Source organism: Vanessa cardui, chromosome 12, assembly GCF_905220365.1.
Source record: "Vanessa cardui chromosome 12, ilVanCard2.1, whole genome shotgun sequence".
NCBI lineage: Eukaryota > Metazoa > Arthropoda > Insecta > Lepidoptera > Nymphalidae > Vanessa > Vanessa cardui.
The window spans coordinates 12,998,877-13,026,673 of NC_061134.1; the positions used below are offsets into that span (position 1 = coordinate 12,998,877).

Sequence of the window (27,797 nt, forward strand, 5' to 3'; positions counted from 1 at the left end):
TTAAAAGCATAACAAATGACAATCGTCTATCCAATCCAAATAGTCCTCAATTTATGCTTCCATCTCACTTACACACGCTAAAAAAGGGTGAGAAAAATATATTCGGCCATATTTATTGTATCATGCTTCCATGGGTGACATTAGACATGACGTTAGTTTTTCGCGCGGAAAATTGAAATGACGATTCAACTGTAAAATGCATACTACACATTCTTGAATCATTTTACGCAGGCATGCTTTTAGTTTAGTCAGAAATTAGTGTTTTTATAAGGGAAGATTTAGCAAATATTTAAATGATAAAAAAGAACAAAATTCTCCATAGGTTTTTTTCCATTTAATAAATATACATTACATACATTAATTTGCTAATGCTATACAGCACTCCAATTCATTTTTATATAAAAAATAAAAAAAAATAACTTTAAATATTTTATGACTACTTGACATTAGGCAAAATTCATACTAATTTACTAGTGTGGGTATTTTTTTTCGACGCGTTCGCAGCTATGACAGTCTAACGACGTATAAATAATAAAATATCAAAACTGTTCGTTTCAGGGAAAAAAACATAATGAATCAATCATTTCTATCGATCTAGTTCGTCTACACTGGATTCAGACTAAGTCTTAGTAAGAGTTTTCGGGATTCGTTGATCTGTGGGTCAAAGTTTCATTTCTTTATATTGTAATGTCGTGAATGAGATAAATCGGTCTTTGTTTTATAGCGGTGAAGGAAAACATCGTGTATGAAAATTTGCAAAATGCGTAACGCATTGAAACACCAGAATAATCTCTAAACCATTTTTTCTAAAGCAGAGAAGCCTTGGCTCATTTTATAATTACCTGTATTTTAAATATGCGCTTGTAGGAATACGTGTAAAAGCATAACTCCTACTTGTACAATCGGGTAAAAACTAATACATTAAACTAGAACGAAAAGGAAATTAACTCGGACATAAGTCAATCAACTTTCAATAGCTCTTTATACGATATTATGGAACGTAAAACAGATAGTCATGAATAATATAATGAATGCTTGTTATTTACGAGTTTTATATACGCAATATAACGGAAACGGATAACATTTATAATAGCAAGATATGTTATCTGCACAAAGGACGCGGCTGAGCGTGGGCCGAGCTCTCGGACAGGTGGCTGTGATTGTTTAAGAATGGACCATCATTTATATTACATTTATTTTTTAATTTTTTTATCTGTAACATAGACTATGGTCTTAATTTTAAAGGTTTATAGTACCCATTTTATAATTCGTTTTAAGCCGTTTAAATTATTTTAGTGTTAATTGCAATTCTATATTTAAATTAGTTTTTTTTAATTGGCTTATAAAGCAAACAGCCAACTGCCTCTGCCCTCCTGAGATCTTGATTGATTGAAGCTAATGCTGAAGATGGAATCCGGAATAAAACATTAGGTCATAGAGGGACGTTATTAATAATATATGTTAAGTGCTATAAATTGTCAAACACAAATATATGCAATTTCTTGGAAGGTTGATGAGTAATTAAAAAAAATCTATTATATATATGAATTACTAATTTACCTATTCACCCCTCAATTTAATTTGAAACTTGTGATAGGTGTCGGGACGATAATCGAGCTCAAGGAGTCAGGATCGATCTTAAGACTTTTTACCATTACACCATTGCACTATTGGTTTTAAAAAATATATTTAAAAAAAATTAAATACGTATTCAATATGTACAATGTATTCCTTCGTAAATTGGAGGATTTGTTTGTGACGGATGTTACAAGCGCTAACAAAACCAATAGTGCATGCATCCCACAATCTCCCGACAAATCCCGTCCGACCCCCCCAGGGGATCAATGCAGGATTTACCCTCAAACCATTTTTAATTTATATGAAGCATTGAAATTTTATAATGAAAGCATGACGCGCTTAACGTTATATAAGATTGAATATTCATTTTGCGATATGCATAATATTATTACAAGATGGAATATTTTAGTACTTGACATACATTAACAATACATATAGCTTTCATTAAATTATGTAAAATAGTTTTATTTCGACGACATGGAGTCCATGACACTGAATCGAAGGTCACGTGCTTCTCCGAAAAGATAAGACCACGTGAGGATTAGTGTACCTAATTCTGTCCCGGATCCACCAAACCTCAGTGGAGCGCGTGTCGAATAAGCTTAAGGCCGTTATTAGTCTCATAGTCTGTCAATTTTCAAATCAAATGAAACCCAATTCTTTTATTTAATACAGAGGCATTACACTTACTTATTCATTATCAAGTTAAACACTGGCACCTGTTCGGAAAATGAAAAACCCTGACCAGAGAAGCCGGCGAAAGTAACTCAGCGGGCAGCTGCCTGTAAATTTCCCACTGTTGGTCTAAGGCCTCGTCGCCCTTTGAGAGAAGGTTTTGGAACATATTTTTGTACTATATTTGTGATGATTTATAAATATTAAATATCAAAAGAAATTTGATTTCCTGACGAAACGATCATTTAATTAAACTAGTGACATAACAAAAATAGTTTTCAAAAACTGAGGCTACTTTTATCTTATTTTAGTCATATTTGTATGTAAATTTTTGCACAGCAGGTAAATTTAAATACTGTGATTTAATAGGATATTTATGTATTTGATGTATTTAATAATAACAAATAGTTATGACTTCCGAGTTCCGTATGAATAATAGGGCTTTATTGAAATCTGACGTAATTGCTTGTATGCGATAAGATCTTTTATAAAACATTTCTTGTTTCTTGTTTGAACAATGATTCACTTAAAGTAACATCTCGTAAAAGCAATATCGTGCGATTCAAAGCCTACTAACGCCATCTATCAAAATCAAAATAAACTTTATTCAAGTGGGCTTTTACAAGCACATTCGAATCGTCATTTAACAATTAAGTGAATCTACCACCGGTTCGGAAAGCAGATTCTTTAATTAACATAAACATGAATTGATTGTATATTATATATAATAAAGATTATATAATCCAATCCAATCCATCAGCCCATTTCCTCTTTTTTGCATCTTAATATTTATTCTAGCAAACAACAAAACTTAGTATGGTTTAGTTTTAAAGAGTGAGGAACATAACGTATTAATTCCTTAAGTTGGTGGCGTATGTACCAAATAAGAAATATCAAATTGCTTACAAAGCCAAAGTCTATCCGCAGTGGTGATAACCATCAGGTGGAATAATTCCCCGTTCTTCTTACTATATAATAAAAAATATATATATCGTTAAAATGTTCCGTAATTTATTTCCCTATTGAAATTCCAGAAGGGATAAGGAACAAAAAAATTCCTACGTTCTTGACGTATCAGAATTTATCGCGTTTTATTTTTAAAATGCCATTCATAAAAATTACAAATGTTCTTTATAAAGAACGCGTGTGTTTTTATTATTTATTTTATTTTATAAATGACTTACTTAATAAAGAAGTATGAGGCGCTTACAACTTTTTATTAATTATGAATGAATTCATTTTCGTTATTAAAATAATCAATTATAAACGAACTTGGCCCGTTTTAAACACTTTGCTAATGAATTTTGTAATTAAAATTAATGTTTCATTTTGTTATAAGTTATAAATTTACTATGACATTTAAGATATTGTATTATGAGCTATGAATAAAGGAATAAAGCGTGTTTGCTTACGACTCGATGTAATAAAAAATAATAATTACACAGGTTACATAATAAGGTGCAAGTTTTCGTCAATTGCCAAAGCAAAATATTTGTCTCCTGTAATATTATAAATGTAAATGTAGTATGTGAATGTATATATTTGTCTATCCAACCTATAAACCCTAATGAAACTTGGTACGAAGCAAGCTTGAACTTCAAGGAATATGTTCTTACTTTTTCCTGTCTATCACCGATCTTTTAAAAGAAAACGTAGCTGCGAGTGACAACTGGTACTAATTATACAAACATTGCACGATAAATTTTAAGACTATTTTATTATTAGTTTCCGGCAGCAGCATCGCCTCTGTCTAAGAGGAAGTAAGTAAGTGTATTCAATAAAAAGCAGCCTGTATTATTGCAATAATCAATATTACACTTAAAAAGTATCTCACGGCATGTTATTTTAAAGGGGACCTAGAGAAGTGTTAAAAATTTTCATGTGTCTTGTCGTGCGGTTGTCTTTTGTTTATAATTATCCTCAATACTTAACATTTTATAATGTATCTGACTACAAGATTTTACCCCACCTGCACTCTGTACCTAACACAATAGAAGCAAACCATAAATGTCCTGCTGCTATGCAAAAACCTAACGAAAAAGGTCGAACTGAGATATCTATGATTTGGACTTTAACCACCACGCAACCGCGCAATAATAAAAAAAAACAACGTTTTAAAATTAGAATGTGGAAGTCAATTGGCGCCAATCCTTTTTTTTCAATTGTTACGTGTATATTCTACATATTTTATTCCTTCGAATTTTCAAAAGTAGAATACAAAGTACAAGATAATGCAAATTCGGTCTAAGTCTCCTGTGATTTATACGCTTTTCGTATTTCGGAACAAAACTCAGTATTAAGTCTGTAGTTCAATGTATGTGTAGGTTTGTGGTAAGGTTCAACGGAACGCGTCAAGGCTGTTGCTAAGTGACTCCATTCGACCCGAGTACTACGAGCTCACTACGTTTCGAGTGTACTGCATTTTCACCCTAAAAACTATGACGATAAGGTTCATAGGTCGCTAGTTTGACATTAAAGTGCCAGCTGAATTAATCAAGTGCACTGTTGCTTTTATTTTGCTTTTAAAGATTTTTAATGCACTCAGTTATTTATTTTTTTTGTAGATTTTTAACTCAACATGTGACATACATGAAAAAAGTTTCGTATTTTTTAATCGAGTGCTTGGCTGTATGATGATTGACATCGACGATAAGGTTTTTGAATATGGAAACGAACAATTTTACCGCTTAAAATAAAAAAAATCGTTATATTATAATAAAAAATATTATAATAAAAAAATTCATTAAATATGCTATAAAAACAAGTAAGAAACAGTGTTGTAAACGTAATTATATATAAATAGTAAAATAAAGTTTCTTGTCTGTGCTAAGACCCTATTTCATTTTGAGAAGCTTAGGAGCGTAGTCCACCAAATACTAAATAGCAAATCCCATTAAACTCTCTGTCAATATCGGCTTGTAATTGTGTACATTATTTATATAGTATTTTGTATGTATTTTAATGTAAAACTCACAAATAAACAAGCTTTGGTACACTTATTGGCTTTATTGTTGAATTAAACAATAAGTTGTAGCATTTAATAGCTAAGATGTTTTTAAATGTTTTGCAGATGAATGTATGAAATTCAGTAGTGTATGGTGTGTATTTAGTAGTGTATCTATTTATATTTATATTATTACTAAAGAAATAAATGAAATAAAATAATAATAACAATACTATATTTTCTGTGGTATCCTTGAAAATATGTCAAATTAAGAATACCTGTTTTTTTGGTTTAGGAAAATTAAAATTACGCGGTATTTCTCTACCATAATATGCATTTATTATTATCCTTTTGAATGACTCTTTCTACTGTCGAAAACCGCATTAAAATCTGTTGCATAGTTTTAAAGATATTTATGTGCAGATGACGAGAAGCAACTTTGTTTTATACTATGTAGGATATGTAATATGTACACAGACTTTGCAATGAGATAAAAAGTTGGAAATTGTTTGTAATAGACTCAGGATAAGCTTATATGTTAGTAAATGCAAATTTAGAAGTCAACGTACAGTCCCGACCTAAATCCCACTTCAAAATATTGTATATTTCATAATGCAGGGTTACTGACCTCGCGTGTGACAAACGGCTATTGATCCAACCGATAATGTGTACTATGATATTGTAATAAGATCTGAAATCATTTGTATTATTATTTAATGTATTGAAGTTCTCAATACAGATGCTTTAAACATTATTGATGTCATTTTATGTTGGCTGTATGTACGGCCTCCTTAACCCGCCTGAACTAACGAGGCCACGCCGATGACACAGTCTACGTATTGTGAATTTTTATTAAAAAACAGCTGTTACCCAAAAAATCCCGTTTTATGATTTAAAAAATATTACAGTAAAGTCAAATAGTTTTTTTTTTTAATTTCATTATCGAATTTAAATTTTCATTCATTCAAATTTTGCTCATTAATTTGACATATAGACAGTCCCGTTGTCTATGGATATCCGAGGTTTGACATATCTTTATTTATATTGTTTATTTGCATAATATATAATTAAATCAATTAATATATTTCCTCCTAACTAATAAATTATTATCTGTAATAGCTACCGCATTTCGCCTATTCGTTCGTTCATGCGTACCATTCCTTCCCAATTAAAAATAAAAATTCAGTTGATCTCTAAATCCACTGTCAAAAGTAATAAGATATATTGAACAACAAAACACTAATTGTATATAATAATATTACAACTAACAATTATTAGAACGGATGTTTGAAGTTCAGTAACGAGGCAGATAGTGATTAACAAAAGCGGTTTTATATATTTTTTGTTGAAATATGTTTAATATTAATCAAACATTAACGAACTAATAAGTAACAATATATCATTATAATTAGTTTTATATCAAATACAGATAATAAAAAAAACATAAACGTGATTGTTTTTGAATATGGAAGTTCTTGTCTATGTTTCTCTGCTTTTTTTATTACTCCTGCGAATGTTAGCTTGTCATATAAAATTTAACTGAAGATCTTTACTTCTACACTCCATACTGTTTAAGTTTAATAATGAAACAAAACACACCATCTAAGTCTGTCCCTGTCTGATCTGACGGAATATGTGACAGTATTTTTTTTTATTATGGCTTTTAAAAAGTGACAGTATTTTTGTTTTCAAGCAACTGTCAAGCGGGTATCTATAAACTATCTCTGGGCAAATATGCTCTCGTAATCGTTTATCGAGTAAAATAACTGACATTTAGTACAAGTTTTATCTTTAATAGAATCGAATATGCAATAAATAAATGTAATATAAACAGTGAGAATAAAACAATTTATCATTATGTCACGTTTTTTTTAAATAATTTGCAATAAAACTATTGTGGTAAGATACTTAGGGAAATTTGTTTCTTACATATAAACAAATTGATACACTTTATAAGGAAACGTTATGCACGCCTTTGTTTTTGTCTTTGTATAATATTTGTTAACTAAACTGTTTATTATTGATTAATTATATCGTAATTCCTTGGCGTATATTTTTATCTGTGCTATAAGTATCAATGTTAGAAAGTGAAATCATAGACTAAAAATGTAAAAGTAACTTTGTTTGTAATTAAACCAAACCGATCGTAATTGAATTTGACACAGTGGTAAGTTGAATATAAACATTATTGGTTATACTGAAAAAGACCGGCTGGAAATACGATGATCAGTTAATTAAAAACACAATTTTTAAAAATCGAATAAAATATATTTCTTTAATAACTATTGCATATTAAATTTGTGTTAATTCATAGTTCATCGTCAGACTCGATACATCTAAGATCTCACGGTTGACAGCCCATTGACAGTGTACATGGGATTATGTCTTATTATGACGTAGTAAGGTATGGTCTGATTGGCTGACTGGCTAGAGCTGTTCAAAGTATTTTGATTTTATTACATTTAGTATTTATCCTTAGTATGTATTAGTTTCGTACTCCATGGTAAGACTTTGTGTAAGTCCGTCAGGTATCATCCACTCATCAGGTATTCCAAACAGAAATATTTATTATAGTTGTGTTCAGGTTAGAAGGATAAGTAAGTCAGGCGTAAGGGACATAACATCTTATATCCACTTGGTTGTCCGCCTAAATATTACATTAAAAAATTAGCAAGTTCATTTTAAACAAATGAGTTGAAATTCACCACGACACGTTTTTTACCAGTGAGTGATAAGTACCTATTTTAAATTGTATTCGTAAGTACCTGTAAAAAATTAAATGATGATTTGAAATGAGATTATCATATATAATATTATTACACTGAAATGGTACACAAACTTATTCACGTAATAGCCACGGGACCCAGCAATAAAGCTATAAAAATAACGTGAGCTATTTCGAACGATATATATTTAAATAAAATGTCAGTTATCTCCATAAAATTACAATTGCTACGATTCTAAGTTCATTCAATACATATTATATACTATCGAATGTTATAGCTAACTTATACTTCAGATATTGTAGTCGTATATTTTCTTAAATATTATATCTTAGTTTTTTTTTTATGGCAATTGATTGAGGCGCAAAGTATTCTGCCAATGTCATGTAAAATTGAGAAGATGCGAGAGAATTTAAAGTAACAACTACTTGTCTAAAATCTTCTTGAATGCTTCAATAAAATTTACAGAACTTAAATATTAATATGTATCTTCTATTTATTATCTGTACGAGTAATAAAAAGAAAAACTGTCATTCTAAATTTGAGTCTGTTGCACCAATAACCAGCATAACAATTGACATTTTAAAAGTTTGACAGGTTTCATAGATTATAATTTGACACTTACGATGTAAGCGATACTGACTTTAATAATTTTTTAATGTGAAACGTATCTAAAGATACCAATTTTTTACGATGTTATCTAGTATTTTATTCGTATAAATTTTATTTTAATACCCATATTAAAACATTTATCGTGTATCCTATTAAAACGAACGAAAATTTAAATACATAATTTTGTTTTTAGCGCTATTTTCAGATCCTGTCATAATTATGGCGCGAAGGAATAAAAAACCTATAATTATGCAATTATGTAATAAACATTCTGTTTACTTTTAAGAAATTTAATTATAAGGTTTTTTGGCATATACTGCGTGACCTGCTGACGGAAACCGCACTGCGTCGCGTGGATCATTGCGTTGGAAATTGCGTACCTAATAAAATATTTAACACTGGTACAGTTGGGGTAAGAAAAGGTTCGTCGCCTTAAGATCTATTTTCGTGTGCTCAGTATGAGCGATAACCTGCGTTACCGATCGAGAATGACATAAACTAAAGTAACAGCCTGTACATTTCCCACTGCTAAGATAAGGCCTCCTCTTCCATTAAGGAGAGGGTTTGGAACATATTCCAACACGCTGTTCCAATGCGGGTTGGTGGAATGCACATGTGGCAGAATTTCGATGAAATTAGACACATGCAGGTTTCCTCACGACTTTTCCTTCAACGAGCACGAGACGAATTATAAGCACAAATTAAGTACATATACATAGTGGCGCTTGCCTGGGTTTGAACCCGTCATCAGCGGTTAAGATGCACGCATTCCAACCACTGGGCCATCTCAGCTCTCGAGAATGACATATTGCGTCGCAATGATTTGATGTTTAGATTCAAAAGGTACTATGAGTTTAAGACTTGATAAGGGAATGAATTTGAAAACTGACGAAGGTTTTCTTATTCTGACTGTACAGGGAAATAAATTTATCAACTATATTGCGAGAGTATTTTACAACCATACTAAGAATTCCGTAAAGAGGTAACGTCTGCGTGTTATTTTTACGATGCGAATCGAATTCGAATCAGACGATTGTGTTTTTTATATGCCTAATGTTCATATGTATTGGAAAATACAAGGGGCCCAGGAGCTTCTTCTAGAAGAGGCTCGTCTCTATTGAGCGAACGATTTTTATTTATTATTATTACTGACATCTATTTTAATTAAAATAAGTATCATTTGAAGAATGCGTACGCGGTTCCAAACCTTCTCCTTCTCCAACAGTGGGATTTTACAGGCTGTAGCTGTTGTTGTTGTTGTACGCGGTTGCAGCTATGTGGTATATTTATGTTTCAAGACACAGTATCGACGAAGTCGCAAAAGTAAGTAGACTAACGGAAATTCGATGTCCAAAATGTCATTGGTTCGTTCTTATCGTTGTAACTATTTTAACGAAATTAGTGTTAACCTCCTGCATTTGGTCGTATTATTTGTAACTTGACTTAAGTTGTACGAAGCATCCGACACTGTACAACTGATAAAAAAAATAATTGAATACACGTGAAGTCAGAGCGAGACAGCAAGTAGAGAGCTATATAATTATACATCATTTCATACGAGGAACATGAAAGTCATCGTAAAAAATTAAACAGTTGCGGAGACCGCAGAGTTGAGGTATAGTACGACACAACTTAGATGTAGCATCGGCAAAGTCAATAAAGCCGATTGCTGCCGATTTACACACTAGAAATAGCTCCCTATAGCGCCATTCGACGCTATTCGTCGCTATAGATTCTCGCGTCAGTTCAACCCGAGAAAGCAAGTACAATATGATATTACAAGTTATTACGTTTGTGTAAAGATCATATTCAAATAAAAATAAATATTGATAACTTGGGATAGCGTACTTAATTCGGATGTGATCGGTTTTACGAATTTTACCGATGCTACATACAAGTTGTGTCGTACTACACACGCTGTGGTTGCGACACATCGCTCGGAACCCGTACAAAACTGCTGGTTGCGGTCGCCGGGCACAGGTCAAAGTGCAAATAGTTGCCACAACACAATGACAGAATTGAAAGCTACAAATCTCTGTGATGCGAACTTCAAAAGGCTATTTTTGAAGCGTGTTTATTTAGGCATGCAACGGATTTGTACGGAACTGACGCGTTTGTTACTGTTTCTCTAGTGTTTGGTTTAAGTTGTTTTAAAAGGGAATAAATAAAATAAAAAAGCCTTTTGCAACAAAAGATAAATATATAAAAACATTGAGTTATCAATTCATTCATGACAATCATGATATGATTTATTTATTTATGAAAAAGACAAAGATGTATTTATTTATAAAAAAAATAAATAAAAAAGTTATTATTTTATCTTTTTTTTTTTTTATTATAAATTGTACAGTATAGTAACTTTTCTCAATTAATCGAAAGGAAAAATGGATCAATTTTTTTTCACATGACAAAAATTTTAAATAGAATAATATTTCAAATATATTTAACTAAAAAGACATCTTAAACGATTTAATTTTTATGTCATTTAGGTGGCCTTACAAATGGGCCCCTATACTACTGCAAAAATGTAAGAAAATTATATTAATCTTCGTTATCTTATACGAATACATGATTAAAATATTTTTTTTTTAAATAAAACAAAAAAGTACGTCATGTTTAGTAAAAAATTGTAAATGTCGTCAACCGCAAGCCGAATGTGTTGTGGCGGCGTTGCATCTCTTTGATTCCGCGTTCTCAGCGGTCTGCGGTCGACGGACAGCGCTTTTAGCTACAAATTCTACCATTGAAGGTATTTTAAACGTACAGTAAAAACTTATGTAATATCTTGAATGCGTTGTAAATTCTTCAAAGTTAAACATACTAAAAGAAAACGAAATATTTTTATTTTAAATAGTAATCCAATGATATTCTAATAAACAGATGTGCTATACCCATACTAAACAACAGAAAAAAGTGTGCCGCGCCGGGGACCGTTTATTTTACATTTCTTTACAAGTAAAAAGGATAGCTTGATAAAAACAATAAGTAAAAGGGATAACTAGATGTTTTAATTACGCAAAACGTATTACTACATAATTATGATGTATTATAACGTATTTCTGGCATAATTATGATGAAAACGACTAAAAGCAAACGTCCCAATTAGAACGTTTTCTAGTCTTCACTTTTTGCGCGTTAATGACATATCTGTTTACTAGAACATCATTGTAGTAATCTTTATTTTTATTTACGTTATTTTCATCGACAAAAGCAAACATATTTGTCAGCCTGTAACATAAACAGGCTGCATCATCATGAATGAATGGAAACTAAGAAAAATGAATGAAACGATTTTGGCGTAATGCCAATGTAGTAAGACCTAGATTCTAAACACAATTGGTGCAGACAAATGAGTTTTTGATTCCTGACCCCAATTACTATTTGTTCGATCAGGAATCGACGGTTAAAGATGATCTGTCAAAGTGACATTCCTGATTTTATTTTGCATCGACAATTTGTGCAATGATAGCACATCTTAGAGCCATAAAAATATATTTGACAGGAATAGCATAAAATTACGCGGGAAAAGGACTGTAAGTAAACACGAAATCTGCGTAATTGACAATATTATCTGTATAGTTATCTTATTATGTATATCTTAAGTCTGAATAGATATTGTCACAAATAGGTCAATTATAAAAAAAAATTGAATCATAGACAATTAAAATAAGAGTAATCGTAATACTTTCTATTGTTAATTGTTAATAACATAGCGCGTAAATAATACATATATGTATTTATTTGAATAATTGCTGATAACAGGGTCGAGGTTTTGTAACAATTGAAAGTACTGGCATTCGAATATCGATTATCGGAATAATATTCGATTTTAATGAACTAATCAGAGAGCCATTGAATTGTATCGAAGTTCATAACATTTTATACCTAAACTATAAAGTCATTTATAAGTCATACCATATTACAATTACGATCGACTATCAACAATAAAGCTATAACGTTATTTATATGAAATGGTTTGAATTCGAATAACTGATTCGTCTGAGAAGTTAAGGCAGACATTTCTTCGACAAACTGAACCCGAAGTACGACTCAATTTTAAAACAATAAACTTTTCAAACGTTGTATCTGTCGTTAAACTATAAAACTATACGGCAGAAATGAAATATTTCTCAATAATTTTCACATTGATGGTCCGTCGTGCACAATGGAGCCGCGCTGTCTGACGCGGTCGTCGACCCCTCCCCCCGCCAGGCAACAATGCGATGTTTAAAACCTTTCATATTGCACTAAAGACGTTTTAACTTAGTACTTAAGTGAATGTCACGTCTGGATGCTATTGAGACCTGTATTATGGCAAGAATAATGCAAGGCTATTCAAGAGATTTTTCAGCCATACCCTACGTAGTATAAGTGTCACAAAGCCTATGGCAGCTTGCAATAATGAATAATCATTAGTTAATATTAATAATGATTGATAAATTATTCATTCAAAGAGGTTTACTGTTAATAAGATGATATTAAAAATGTTTTACGAATTTTATCTTCAAATTTAAACGAGAACAAATGTCATATATTCTAATGCAAACCAACATTCTTTAGTATTGTTGTGTTCTAGTTTGAAATGTGAGTGAACCAGTGTAATGTACAAGGGACTTAACATCGCATTTCCCAAGGCTGGTGTGGTATTGGTTAAACATCGCCATTCCGCCACAAGGAATTAACGATGAGGATCCCATACTAACGGGTGGCCCATTTGCTTGTAGTAATAAGTATTACTTATTTACGATAGAATTTATATTGTTGAGTAGATGTCACCAACCCAGATGGACTTACAAAAGCCCTACAACTAAGTAAACATACATACAAAACTATTGATTAATAGATTATAACAGCTACTGAATTTTTACGTTCTTAATTTGTATTCATTATTCAACTTCTCGTCGTGAAAGAGCATTTGAAATGAAGGATTTGAGAAGAAAAGTAAAGGATCGTAAAGCCTGTCAAATATATTACCAACTCGCAGTGGAGCACAAGGTAGAACGGGCTCCAAAACCATCTTCAACAGTAGTGAAGGCGCTCTGATTACAAGATATTTATGAGTTATTACTTCTAATGGTAATAGTGCAAATAACCTAGTTAAATCAGCTTAAGCCACGGAAGTACACGCCAATAAAATAATTCCATCAATTGATTTGCGCGTGTCTTGTATTGTGGATTGGAGGCTTTAAGTATGAGATGCAATATCTATGGCTTTCTATTAATACACAATAGTAATTGTAATTGAGAATTACGGGGTTAAGCTATAGCTGACGAGTAGAGGCTTGATAATCGGCAAAGTGCTATGACAATTAAAAAAGCTGTTTCGGTGTTACACGTGGAAAATATTTGAAGGGTTGTAATTAAACTAGGCAGATAAATTTGTGACCTTTGCTATGCCTTGATGCCAGCAAAATATTTAAAGATTCAAGTATACTTAAAAACATTTAAATTAATTCATTATGTTCTGTCATTGGTTTTGCAAATTAAAAAAAATAATTTATATTATTATTTCAATAATAATTAAATAAAGTTACATTATGATACATATAAATCGAGCAAATGTATGGAATGGAAATACGATATCACATTTCTTAGTTTTTGATTGCAATTTTTAAGCATTCTTTTCATGAATTATATCAATAAATAATCTCATGTTGAATTAAACGAATAAAAGAAATTTTTCAAAGATTTCGCGTTAACTGTAAATGCTTGAGTTACTATAACTGTATTTAAAGATTGCGTCCATTAACTATGCGGAGATATGAAATGCGATACGAGATTGAGATAACTCGTATTAATGTTTTGAACGAGGAAAAGATCGTAGAGAGATATCACGTGAAGGCTTTCAAAAAGATTATTACAATTGTTAACTTCGTGTAGAATGTAATTTGTTGTTATTAACGTCAGAATTTCAATTTGTAATAATTTAAGTTGAGAATATTCCTTATAAATACGAGGATTAGAAAGGATTGAGCGTGCAACTTTATATTCTACTAGCTATTAGCTATCCCGGCTTTGCACAGGTATAATTACAGATTACGTAAAAAGTTTTAATCGTAATATATGTGTCAACAATAACAATACTCCGTTTTTCCCCAATTTGAAACAAATATTGCCAATTGAAACTTTAACAAACAAACAACAAAAGCCTGTAAATTTTCAACTGCTGGGCTAAGGCCTCCTCTCCCTTTTGAGGAGAAGGTTTGGAACATGTTCAACCACGCTGTTCCAATACGGGTTGGTTGAATACACATGTGGCAGAATTTCTATGAAATTAGACACCTTCTGTTTTCCTCACGATGTTTCTTCACCGCCGAGCACGAGATGAATTATAAACACAAATTAGGGACATGAATAATCGGTGGTCCACGCAGGATATATTAATATTAATTTAAATAATTGTATTAACTAAAATCACTTTGTATTTTTTAAATGTTGAAAAAGAGTAGCTACTGAGTTTCTTGCCGGTTCTTCTCGGTAGAATCTACTTTCCGAACCGGTGGTAGCTTCACTTAATTGTTAATTGATGATTCAAAAGTGCTTGTAAAAGCCCACTTGAATAAAGTTTATTTTGATTTTGATTTTGGTGGTGCTTGCCTGGTTTTGAATGCAATCATCGGTTACGATGCACGCGTTCTTGCTTTAAACTTGATCTTAATTAGTAAGGTACCTCTACCTTTTGTGAATGAAATTTTCGCCAAATGTTCAGACATGGTTTTGTTTTATAACATGTAGTGGAGAAGCAGCATGTCTTTACGCTGCGCTGCACAGCACAACCTTGAACTGAATCTGGTTTATAATATCAAATAAATGACAATTAGTTTTTTTGTGGTACAGCCTTACTAAGAACCCAAACTATTCATAAAAGTAATACCAGAAGATCATAGATTAAAAGATTTAACATATTAATTACTATTAACCAAAGTCTCGTAATTTCACTTGTTTTAAATTTGAACCGAACATTTACCTGATGTCTTTATAATATCTCCTATACATTGCTGTATTCATTTTAATGTTATTTTGTGAGTTATGTGTGTTACAGAATGGTTTAGATTAGAGAGTTAAGTTAAGCTGCGAGATTACAAGAATTAAAAAAAATACTTATTTCACTTGCAAGAAGTCGGGGCGGGCAGCGAGTGTTGGAAATATTTGTTATTTTGTCGTAATCATTGCTGTGGAATTTTGTACATTACATACATTTTTTAGATTAGCAGAACTAAAAGTGACGTCATAACGGACCATTAGCTAGATAAGGCGTTGGTTTAAGTAATTGCATAAATAATTAACGAGCAAAACAATCTGTTACGTAGATAAATGAAAAATTTTATCAAAATTGGCTGCTGTGGAAATTTAATGGGTGGTAGAGTTTACGCACTAAGGCCTACAAATTAATGGTTAGATATGGATTTCTTCATTTACGAAGTCTCGCGCATCGAACCTATATTTATATCCTTTATTAATTTTATATTAGTGAGATTGATTAATTTAACGCTGGAACATATTCCACCACGCTGTTCCAATGCGGGTCGGTGGAATGCACATGTGGCAGAATTTCTATGAAATTTGTCACATGCACCTCACCTCACGATGTTTTCCTTCACCGCTGAGCACGAGGTGAATTATAAAGACAAATTACCTAAGCACATGAAACAGCGGTGCTTGCCTGGGTTTGAACCCGCAACCATCGGTTAAGATGCACGCGTTCTAGCCACTTGGCCATCTCGACTCCGTTAATCAGTAATAATCCATAAAGGATAATAAGTTTCACTCTTTTTAAAGTGCCAAACCACGTGTAAATAGAGTACTTAGCTAATAGTCATATTTAACAATAGCCATACTTATTGTGTATACTCATATGTATATAAGCTTATTTTGTAATATTTCTTTTGCACCAATAATTTATTATTATTATTATTTTAGTTCAAAGGTTTGATGGTAATGGTTAATATTACTTTCGGTCCCAATGTTTCAAGTCTATAGGCGAGGTGATCAATCAAGTAGCAAATAGTTTGTATTTAAAATCAAAATCAAAACATACTTTTTTCAAGTCGGCTTCCACAAGATTTTAATCGACATTTGAATATTTAAAATATATTATACAATATATAGGTTTTATTAGTTAAATAGAATAAATAAAATAGTATTTCAGCTGTTTGTACATTAGAATCAAAGAAGTTTATAAGATGTTATTTCATTGAAAATGAATTTTCGTAATGTTAAATCTGTAAGTCTGTCAATGGAGATTCTATTAGTACATATTTTTCATGAAACAAAGTTTAACTTGTTAGGAAGAAATACTTTGATTTATTCAGGTGTATATTTCAACATTTCTCTCGAAAAATACAGACGAATTGATAACCTCCTCCTTTTGGAAGTCGGTTGAAAATAGCTGTGTTAATGTGCAGCTTAGCTATTAGTGGAAACAGTCTCTAATGCAGCACGTACCGAGGCCTAAGACTTAAAAACTAGGTTAATGTGAACTCGAACTAAATTGAGGATAACTGTAGATAATTAGTACTCCGACGTTTCACTATGCAGTGCCTTGAACGTTTATCTAATATCATATATTTGTTAATTATTAATATTGAAATACACATAGCTGTGTTAATGTGCAGCTTAGCTATTAGTGGAAACAGTCTCTAATGCAGCACGTACCGAGGCCTAAGACTTAAAAACTAGGTTAATGTGAACTCGAACTAAATTGAGGATAACTGTAGATAATTAGTACTCCGACGTTTCACTATGCAGTGCCTTGAACGTTTATCTAATATCATATATTTGTTAATTATTAATATTGAAATACACATATAACGAAAGTACACTGCGCTAGACATTTATTGACAATGATTTTATTTTTTAAATTAAGAATATATATCTGAAGAATGTTGTCTCATTTAATAACGTAGCCCATTATACATATACATTAGTAAAATGTTCCATAAAGTATCCACAGATTCTTATGAAATTAATGTTTATCCTTTAAAGTGTCTAGAATGTCAGAATTTCTGTTAAGTAGCTTTCGATTTCGAATTTGATCGACAAAAATGTAGAGTATTAAATATTAGTCATTTTTTTGTACCTGGCCTTTAAATAATCCTTTTTTAAACAGATTGACACTAACTTAATAGTGTAATATACACAATAACAATTACAAAAAAACCGTATTCGTTAAAACATACATTGCCTCTCATAATGTTATAATATACATAAATTGCTTTGCTTTCTGAAAATTGTTTATATACTCATATATTATAGTTCCAAATATAAATTATTTGTATATTCGTATATAGTTATCAAAATATAAACATAAAAGTGTTTCTAAGCAATTTTGACAATGTTATAATGAGTAAGACCCTTTCTCGTAAACTTGTTCAATTGCCGTATCTGATTGCTTTATACTGTACGACCCCTCCCAATGCACTTTGAAACGAAACAAAAATTGCTACCAACTTAACTCTTAATGCACAAAACATAAAGTATAAATTCCTTTAACACGGATACATGCTGATTTCGCCGTGTCCTACAAAGCTCTTTGCGGACCGGATGTAATTTATATCAATGGGATAAGGTTGCAAATTGCATATCAATGTTAGTAGGTGAATTGTTGTTGCATTCCTGCATGGACGCATTCTTGACGGCTCCGAATCCACATTTTAATTGATAAAAACAGGGGTGAGCCCGTTTTGCTATAAATACACTTGTTAAGGTCGATGAGGGCCCATTGAAATAGCTTTATTGACGAAAGACCTGTCAATTTACACATAACCGCGAATGAGTGTTAGCTTTCTTTTTGTAAAGGGGTCTTTAGTGATGTTTCAAAAAGTTCCGTGTTATTTTTTGGTCAATAAATTACAAATCAATTATTTTTAATTGAAACAAATATTTTTTTTATCACATAGGTTGACGGACGAGCATTTGCGCCACCTGATACTAAGTGATCACCATCATCCATAGACAACGACGCTGTAAGATATACCTATACAGAGTCAATGCTCCACCAACCTTGGGAACTAAGCTGTTATGACCCTTGTGCCTGTAGTTACACTGGCTCAGTCACCCTTCAATCCGGAACACAACAATACTGAGTACTGTTGTTTGGCGATAGAATAACTGATAGGTGGTACCTACCACATGCACTTGCACAAAGCCCTCTACCACCAAGAGAAATAAATACTTTGGAACAAAGGATTAAAGACATTTTGTCTTTTAAATTAATTCGTTAATATTTTTTATAAATGTATGCGTTTTTTTAAACAACGTCACAAACAAGTTGTTATATGAACGTACGTAGATTAATATTTTTTTTATCATTACAAGTGTATTCTATGAACGAATGTACGTTTGTTAGGGTACCGGGTAACATCAGCAAACCGGTATCGGGAACCCGTATAGCTAACCTTGACTGCACTGGAATACATGCATTATAAATGTTTCTACGTACAAACACCACTTACATACTAATACATCAGAATATTGCTCGTAGGAGCTTTGAGATTAATGGTTTGATTTTTTTTTAAGAACACTATTTAATCTGTACATGACACATGTTTCCATTATGGAGGGCGCAATATAAAACCTTTTTTTATTGAAATCAAGATATATTCGAGAATCAAGAATTTATAAAAGAAATTAAATCGACTTCTAAATTAGAAACAGCTCGTGAAAATAAAAAAAAATCTATGATAATACTAGACAAATTTTAATGAAACTCACTTTGTTCCATAAGTTGAAATGTACCCAACTTAAATTAAAAATTATCATCTCATTACGATTTTTAGTTTTCAAGATATTCGTGGACAAACATACACGTACGAAATAAAGCTTGGAAGCCTTAATAAATCATCATAACCAAATGTAATTCAATTTTAACAATATTACAAACTCCTTTTTTAGAAGTCGGTTAAAATAAAAACCAAAAACAGGTGTAGACCTTGTTATAACTAAAATTACGATTACGGATTTTTTTTTTCATTAAAATAAAGGCATCAACGTATTATAATTAAGTAAACGTTAAAAATATTATTATTAATAATATGTTATATTTAAATACCTCATATAAATGTATCTTAAAATATCAATATTCTATATTATAATGCATCGATATATTTACTTATATGTTATCTATCAAGTTAACGCTTCAGCGGATTTAATTAAATTACGTATTATTAGATTCTATGGTGATGTTGGTAACACGGCACGGCGTTATACAGCCAACATGGCGGACAGGAATTTATAAACAAAAATTATATTGGAATATTACGATACATACTTTCGTCTCGTGGTTTTGTCGGTATATTCCAAATTATTTAATAGATAACATAACAAATAACTTACTAGTACATAGCTTTCGACGTTAAAAAATATATTTTAATGATGGCAACATTTAATCTCGATGACAATTCTGCTAAAACCTCTTTCTTACTAAATCGATATCGAACCTCTTTCTTACTAGATCTTTCTTTCTAAATCGATACTTTATCGTTGCCTTTCATTCGTTTTTCTATTCTAAGGCGATTGTTGGAGTTCGATCACAGTTAGATCGAAACATAAGATAATATCGATTCGATATATGTTAGTTAAATTGCCCATCAGAGCAATGTATTTGGTAACAACAATTAACCTTCTTTGGTTAAATAAAACATACTAAAACGGATGTCACAGTTTAATTAATTCAGAGTCTAAATTTAAAATTAATTTAGTTACTTTTACTTCACGTAAGAAGTAAGTAGAGCTGAGATGGCCCAGTGGTTAGAACGCGTGCATCTTAACCGATGATTTCGGGTTCAAACTCACGCAAGCACCACTATATATAATTGCTTAATTTGTGTTTATAAGCTTAATTTTTATTTATAATTCATCTCGTGCTCGGCGGTGAAGGAAAACATCGTGAGGAAACCTGAATGTGTCTAGTTTTATCGAAATTCTGCCACATGTGCATTCCACCAACCCGCATTGGAACAGCGTGGTAGAACATGTTCCAAACCTTCTCCGTAATAGGAGAGGAGGCCTTAGTCAGCAGTGGGTAATTTACAGGCTGTTACTTTACTTTACTTTACTTCAGAAGTAACTGAACGCATAATGCAGTCCGAACGCATATGTCGACGCCCACATAAAATTGGTTCTGAAAACGTAAAAAAAAAATAGGCCATAACTGCTTCCTTAATACGAGTACATTTTTTCTAACTCAGGAATTAAGAGAGCAAGAAAGTAAGGTAATTTTTATTAGTGGTTTTTTTATTTAAGAAATGTCATAAGTCTCACTATATTACTCTCTATCAACGACTTTTTAAACTTAGGCTCTGAATTAAAATTGAATACTTCAATTATCTGGAAATTGTATTCGATGAAAAAATAGTTTTGTCTCAATGAATGGCGTCTCAATCGCGTATTCTCTGCTATTGTTATTCCGTGTTGACAGGCATCTAATCTATATATAGATAAACGATGTCACTGTATGTTGAAAAGAAGACCTTACTTTAAAAAAATATGTTTTATTTATTTCGAAATTTCGAATATTATTTATTCCAAATACAAAAAAAAACTATTCCCAATAATAATATTTAATCTGTGTATTCAATCTTATGGTTTGGGCAAACAGCAACAAAACTGCTTAATAAGTTTAAGGCTTGTGTGTATTTGGGGTGTTGTCTACTTGTATTTCTGTCGCATGCTCTATAGATATTTAAGCATTTTATTTGTTTGTTATTGAACTGTTAATTTAACGGATGTTCTGGACTCCGTAGCTGACACTTTGTTCCTGTCAAAATGGTCGAATTGTCAAATACTAATCATAATCTACGTGGAAACCTATGTGTAGTTGAATATTTCAATGAATGATTTATATAAATCTGCTTCACTTAACCAATTGATGAACTTCTTCCAGATGTCATATCAATCAAGACAATGAGAGAGAAATAATTGTTTAATTCAACACTCGATAATCAACGCTCGTATGTACGGCCGATGATAAATTACTTTGTCAAATTCAAACTATAGAAAAATTATTATTTAATATACATTTGTTCATGTTTATATTTATCAACTTATTTTATTAGTTGTCATTAATAGATGGCATTAGTAGGATATTAAATCGCGCTATAGATGTTTTCTTTTTGTTACAATATGTAAAGCAATGTTCCAAATAAAATTTGAGTTTCCTGGATCAATAGTACTTTCATTCGTCATCTAACATTGGTCCTTCGAGCCGGATTTAATAATAGTGAAAATTCGAGTCGGTTCGCGAAGTGCAGTGTGAAAAGTGCAAATTGTGCGGAGTGTATAATGGTACTTAGCTGCCATGGAATTACGGTATAGAAGTGAGTGAGAGGAATAGTGAAGTTAAAGGAAGTGATTTGTGTGGCAAAGTGTGTGTAAAACGGGATTACAGTGCATACAAACGGACTAGTGGTGGTGGACTGGTAACCGTAAGTACTAGAATAAGGACATAGACAATTGGTGAAAAAAAGTGATATAGACTTAAAATAATTTCAATATTTGGACTTGTAAAAATTCAAAAAACACATTGACATTAGCTGTTATTCTATTAAAATACTTAAAATTTGTAGCCTAAATTGTGACCATTACTTTTCGTGCTAAGTGATTAGTTGATATAACTTTAAAATGGAAGCATTACAGAGAACCCAAATAGATATTTCTATGCAAATGAAAAAAATGTTAGATAATTTTAAAAAATCTCCAAAGGAGCGAATAACAAAAGCATTTTTAGAGACTAGGCTAGAAATGTTGACAGATTATTGGGACGAATTTCAAAAACGACATTCAAATTTGACATCAGCTTCAACAGATGATAGAAAAAAGTTAGCATATTTTATTGAAAACATTTATGACACAACATTAGACGTTTACTTAGACTTTAAAACACGTCTAAAAGAGCGGTTGAATGAGATAGAGTTAAAAGTGCTGACAACTTCTAGAACTCATATAGATTTGGAAGAAAATACCTCAGTTGTTACGAAGTTACCACCGATTCACTTACCAAAATTTTCTGGCGATTATAAAGAATGGTTATCTTTTCGTGATTTGTTCTTATCTTTAGTTCACGAAAATAAGCAAATAAATAAAGTGAACAAATGCCAATATTTGAAGTCAAGTTTATTTGGAGAGGCAGAAAGTCTTGTCAAGCAGATACAAGTATCTGATAATAATTACGATATTATGTGGGAAATTTTAAACAAAAGATATGATAATCGAAGAAGTATAGTTAATGCTTTTATTGGAAAATTACTCAGTCAAAGAAAAATTAACATAGAATCTGCAAAGGCTATTAAAGAGTTATTAGATGTCACCTCTGAATGTTTGGTCACTTTGAAGAGTTTAAACATACCGACAGAAAGTTGGGATGACATAGTGGTATATATTACAATACAAAAATTGGACCCAGAATCTCATAAATTATTTGAACAAAGAATTGAATCTAATTCCAATTTACCAACCTGGAAAGATATGGCTGAATTTTTAGAGCTTAGATTTAGAACTTTAGAAGCCATTAAATCCAGAGAACACATACAATATAAAGTAATGCCTACTACTAAAAGTTTTGCCACAAACATATCATCAAACTTATCGTGTTCCTATTGCAAGCAAGATCATTATATATATAGATGCCAAGACTTTGCGAAATTAAGTGCGAATTCAAAACAAGAATTTGTTCAAAAGAACAATCTTTGTTTCAATTGCTTGATAAAAGGCCACTCAGTCAAAACTTGTAAACAGTCCACTTCATGTCGTAAATGTGGCAAAAAACACCACTCATTATTGCATGGTTATTCGGTGGCACCATCCACTGCGAATAATTTACTACCGACTCAGATGACAAATGACGTTACCACACTGGGAAATTCCATAGATAGTTGTCCTGTTATATTAGCTACGGCAATGGTATCTGTGCAGTCAAAAAGAGATAATAGTTTACATGTATTACGTGCACTTGTAGACCCTGGTTCGCAAGCCTCACTAGTAGCTGAATCAACTTGCCAATGTTTAGGACTCAAAAGAACACCTATAATAGGAAATATAGTAGGAGTTGATTCTAACAGAACTGTAACCAAGGCTTTTGTCGAGTTTGAGATAATATCAATTCAAAATCCAAGCTTTAAAGTTAAGATTATGGCATATATATTAAAGTCTCTAACATCATATTTGCCACAATGCGAGCACAAGGTTGTTTGGCCGCAACTTAATAGTTTGAAATTAGCTGATTCATCGTTTCAACGGCCAGGCAAAATAGACCTTATTTTAGGAGCAGATGTCTATCCAGATATTCTTCAGCAAGGTATTATAGTTCATAAAAACGAAAATAACACACTTGTTGCTCAGCAATCTACACTTGGATGGTTGATATCAGGAAAAAGCATAAATAAAAGCAATAACTCATATAATTATGTTCATAATTATCATTTAAAAACTGATATAGAAAAAGAGCTTCGTCGTTTCTGGGAACTAGAGGAACCTAATTATAATAAAAAGGTAATGACAAATGAAGAAATCAAATGTGAAGCATATTTTGATTCAACTCATGTTAAAAGAGAAGATGGGCATTATCAAGTTAGATTACCATTCATAACTCAACCACCAAACTTAGGAGACTCATTAACAACAGCATTAAAATCATTTTCAATCTTAGAGAAAAGATTTGATAGACAACCAAAATTAAAGGAAAGATATACGGAATTCATGGCTGATTATTTAGACCAAAACCATATGGAACTTGTGCCACATGATGACAATAGTGAACAGGTATATTATTTGCCACACCATGCTGTCATAAACGAACAGCATACTACAACTAAGCTACGTGTGGTATTCAATGGTTCTGCTAAAACTAGCAACGGTAAGTCATTAAACGATAACTTATTAATTGGACCACCGCTTCAAAGTGATATTCGCAATGTTACGTTACGATGGAGATGTCATGCTATAGTCTTTCTGGGAGATATTCGACAGATGTATCGACAAATTTGGATAGATCAACAAGATGTGAATTATCAAAGAATTTTGTGGAGACCTACTGTCGACAATCCAATACAACATTATCGTTTAACAACAGTAACATACGGCACGTCATGTGCACCATATCTCGCTATAAAAACTCTTAAACAAGTTGCTCAAGATGAAAACAGTAACTATAGACCTGAAGTAATTAAAGCTATAATGAACGACTTTTATGTCGATGACTTACTAACCGGAGCAACTGACATTGAAGCTGCAATTGCACTCAAAGAAGATATTATTAAAGTTCTTAAAAAAGGAGGGTTTACTTTACACAAAATCACATCTAATCACCCAAAAATAGAATCAACAACAATAAATACTAGACAGATACTAGGCATTTGGTTTAATAGTATCAGTGATAAATTTGAGTTAAAAATAGATCTTAAACATAAAGGAGACAAAATAACCAAACGTTCTGTTTTATGTGACATAGCTCAAATTTATGATCCTAGCGGGTGGTTAGCTCCTATTGTCGTAAAGGCTAAAAATATGCTGCAACAGCTATGGATAAATAAACTCGATTGGGATGATATTATTCCACAACCATTAAATCAAGAATGGGTTAAGTTTAGACAAGAATTGAAAGAAATGCCTATGATAGAACTAGATAGATGGATTGGCATGTCAGATAAAATACTGAAAGTCGAATTGCATGGATTTTCTGATGCCTCTGATATAGCTTATTCAGCTGTAATTTACAGTCGAATAATAACATCTACAAACATTAAAATTACTATGATAGAGAGTAAGACAAGGGTAGCTCCCGTGAAAAAGATATCAATACCCAGGTTAGAGTTATGTGGTGCTGTACTCTTAGCTAAATTAATAAAGAGGGTGAAGGCTACTCTAAATATTGATTCGAATAACGTATACGCATGGACAGATGCCACAATTGTTTTAGCCTGGTTACAAAAACCTCCTAGACACTGGAGTACATTCGTTGCGAATCGTGTGACTGAAATTATAAATGTTATAGAAAAGGAGAAATGGAACCATGTTGTTTCTCACGAGAATCCTGCTGATGTTGCTTCTCGTGGCATTTCCCCGTTAGATCTTCCAAATCACTATTTATGGTGGAATGGACCTTCATGGTTGCATAGTGATAAAAACTTTATCAAACAGCAAGTGGACATTCCAGTCACAGAATTAGAAACTCGTGTACCTATAAAAGTTTTAGTTCATAGTAATCTAATTAATAATTGTTTTGATGTTTTTGATAAATATTCAACTTTACAAAAACTAGTTAGAGTAATTGCATATTGTTTTAAATTTTTTTATAAATGTCAATATAAAGTTAAGAAAATAGAAAAATGTACACATTTCAATTACCTAACAACTTATGAATTACAGAATTCATTGTATTCTTTGATTAGAATATCACAAGAAAGGAGTTTTAGTAATGAAATAAGTATACTTAAAGGCAACAATCCAGCAATTAAATATAATAAAGGTTTAAGTAAAAGTAATAAATTAACAAAGCTTAATCCGTTTATAAATAATAATTTGTTAAAAGTTGGAGGTCGCTTACAAAACTCTAATCTTTCTGATTCTATTAAGCATCCTATTATACTAGATAAAAAATGTAAACTTTCATACTTAATTGTTCTTGATGCACATTATAAAACTATGCATGGAGGTTGTCAGTTGATGATCAATTATATAAGAAGTAAATATTATATATTTAGCGTTAGAAATATTATAAAAAGTGTAATTCATAAATGTGTTACGTGCAGGAGCCATTCACCTAAGTTAGCTAGTCAGTTAATGGGTAATTTACCTAAAGAACGAGTTACTCAACAAAGACCTTTCAGTATAAGCGGTGTAGATTTCGCAGGCCCTGTCTTGCTTAAACTTTTTAGTGGTCGAGGGTCAAATAGAGTTCAAAAGTCATATATTGCTGTTTTTGTATGCACAGCAGTTAAGGCAGTTCATTTAGAATTAGTCACAAGTCTAACAAGTGGAAGCTTTATAGCTGCCTTTAGGCGATTTACCTCTCGAAGAGGACACTGTAAAAAACTTATAAGCGATTGTGGTACTAATTTTATAGGTGCTAGTAAAGAATTAAAAAAGATGTTTGAACAAAGTATGATTAATTTATCACCCGAAATAGCTGAATTGTTGGCTAAAGATTCAACTGAATGGAAATTTAATCCACCCGGAGCACCCCATATGGGAGGGTTATGGGAAGCTACAGTTAAGTCTGTAAAATTTCATTTACAAAGAACACTTTGTGAGACTAAACTTACCTATGAAGAATATGTTACTTTATTATATCAAATAGAGAGTTGTTTGAATTCTCGTCCATTAACTACTGTAAATGATAATGATGAATTATTTGCATTAACACCGGGACATTTTTTAATCGGTGAGCCACTAATTACAATTCCTGACGAAACTTGCAATGAAAATGTTGTATATTCTTACAATAATAGATGGACTTATTTACAACAAAAACTACAATATTTTTGGCGTAAATGGAGTCAAGAATATTTAACTGAGTTACAAAACCGTCATAAATGGATGAGATCTCAAACTAACATAAGGGTTGGCAATATTGTTCTGATTAAAGATGATAGACTTCCACCGTCTAAGTGGTTATTGGGTCGTGTAGTTGCAACACATCCTGGGGCAGATGGCTACGTTCGTGTTGTTAGTGTAAAATGTAAGAACACTATTGTCAAACGTCCTATTCACAAGCTGTGTTTACTACCAATTGAGGATTAGTAAAATATTTTATGTATTAGTTAAAGTTTATAGTATAATGTAACTAGTTTCTTTTTTTGTTTTTTTTTATAGTTATTAGTTAAAAGGCCTAACGCCTTTTGGCGGGCGGCATGTTCATGTTTATATTTATCAACTTATTTTATTAGTTGTCATTAATAGATGGCATTAGTAGGATATTAAATCGCGCTATAGATGTTTTCTTTTTGTTACAATATGTAAAGCAATGTTCCAAATAAAATTTGAGTTTCCTGGATCAATAGTACTTTCATTCGTCATCTAACAACATTGATACGGATTTATTTAAAAAAAATATTAAATAGTATATACCTAATTGGTTTTATTAAATAATTTATAATGTTAAATCTGCTTTCTAAAAAGTTCGCATTTATTGTATTTGTTATGTTTAATCTGTGCCTTATGACAGAACGTTAATAAAACTTTTTATCACTTGAACACATTCACACCGAGCTGGGAGCGTTCGAAATTCAAAAAAAATCGCTCGTACGGCATGAATGAATCGCGTGTACCGT

General features: G+C 31.7%; 2 protein-coding genes across 3 annotated transcripts in view; one reads left to right on the forward strand and one right to left on the reverse strand.

The window, feature by feature from the left end:
- The window catches only part of LOC124534413, a 109,947-nt gene that overhangs the window by 28,996 nt on the left and 53,154 nt on the right, over window positions 1-27,797 (reverse strand). The window lies entirely within an intron of this gene.
- LOC124534414 lies at window positions 26,287-27,274 on the forward strand. Its single transcript, XM_047110280.1, has one exon. The coding sequence runs from the start codon at window positions 26,308-26,310 to the stop codon at window positions 27,265-27,267; it is 960 nt and encodes a 319-aa protein (XP_046966236.1). The 5' UTR covers window positions 26,287-26,307; the 3' UTR covers window positions 27,268-27,274.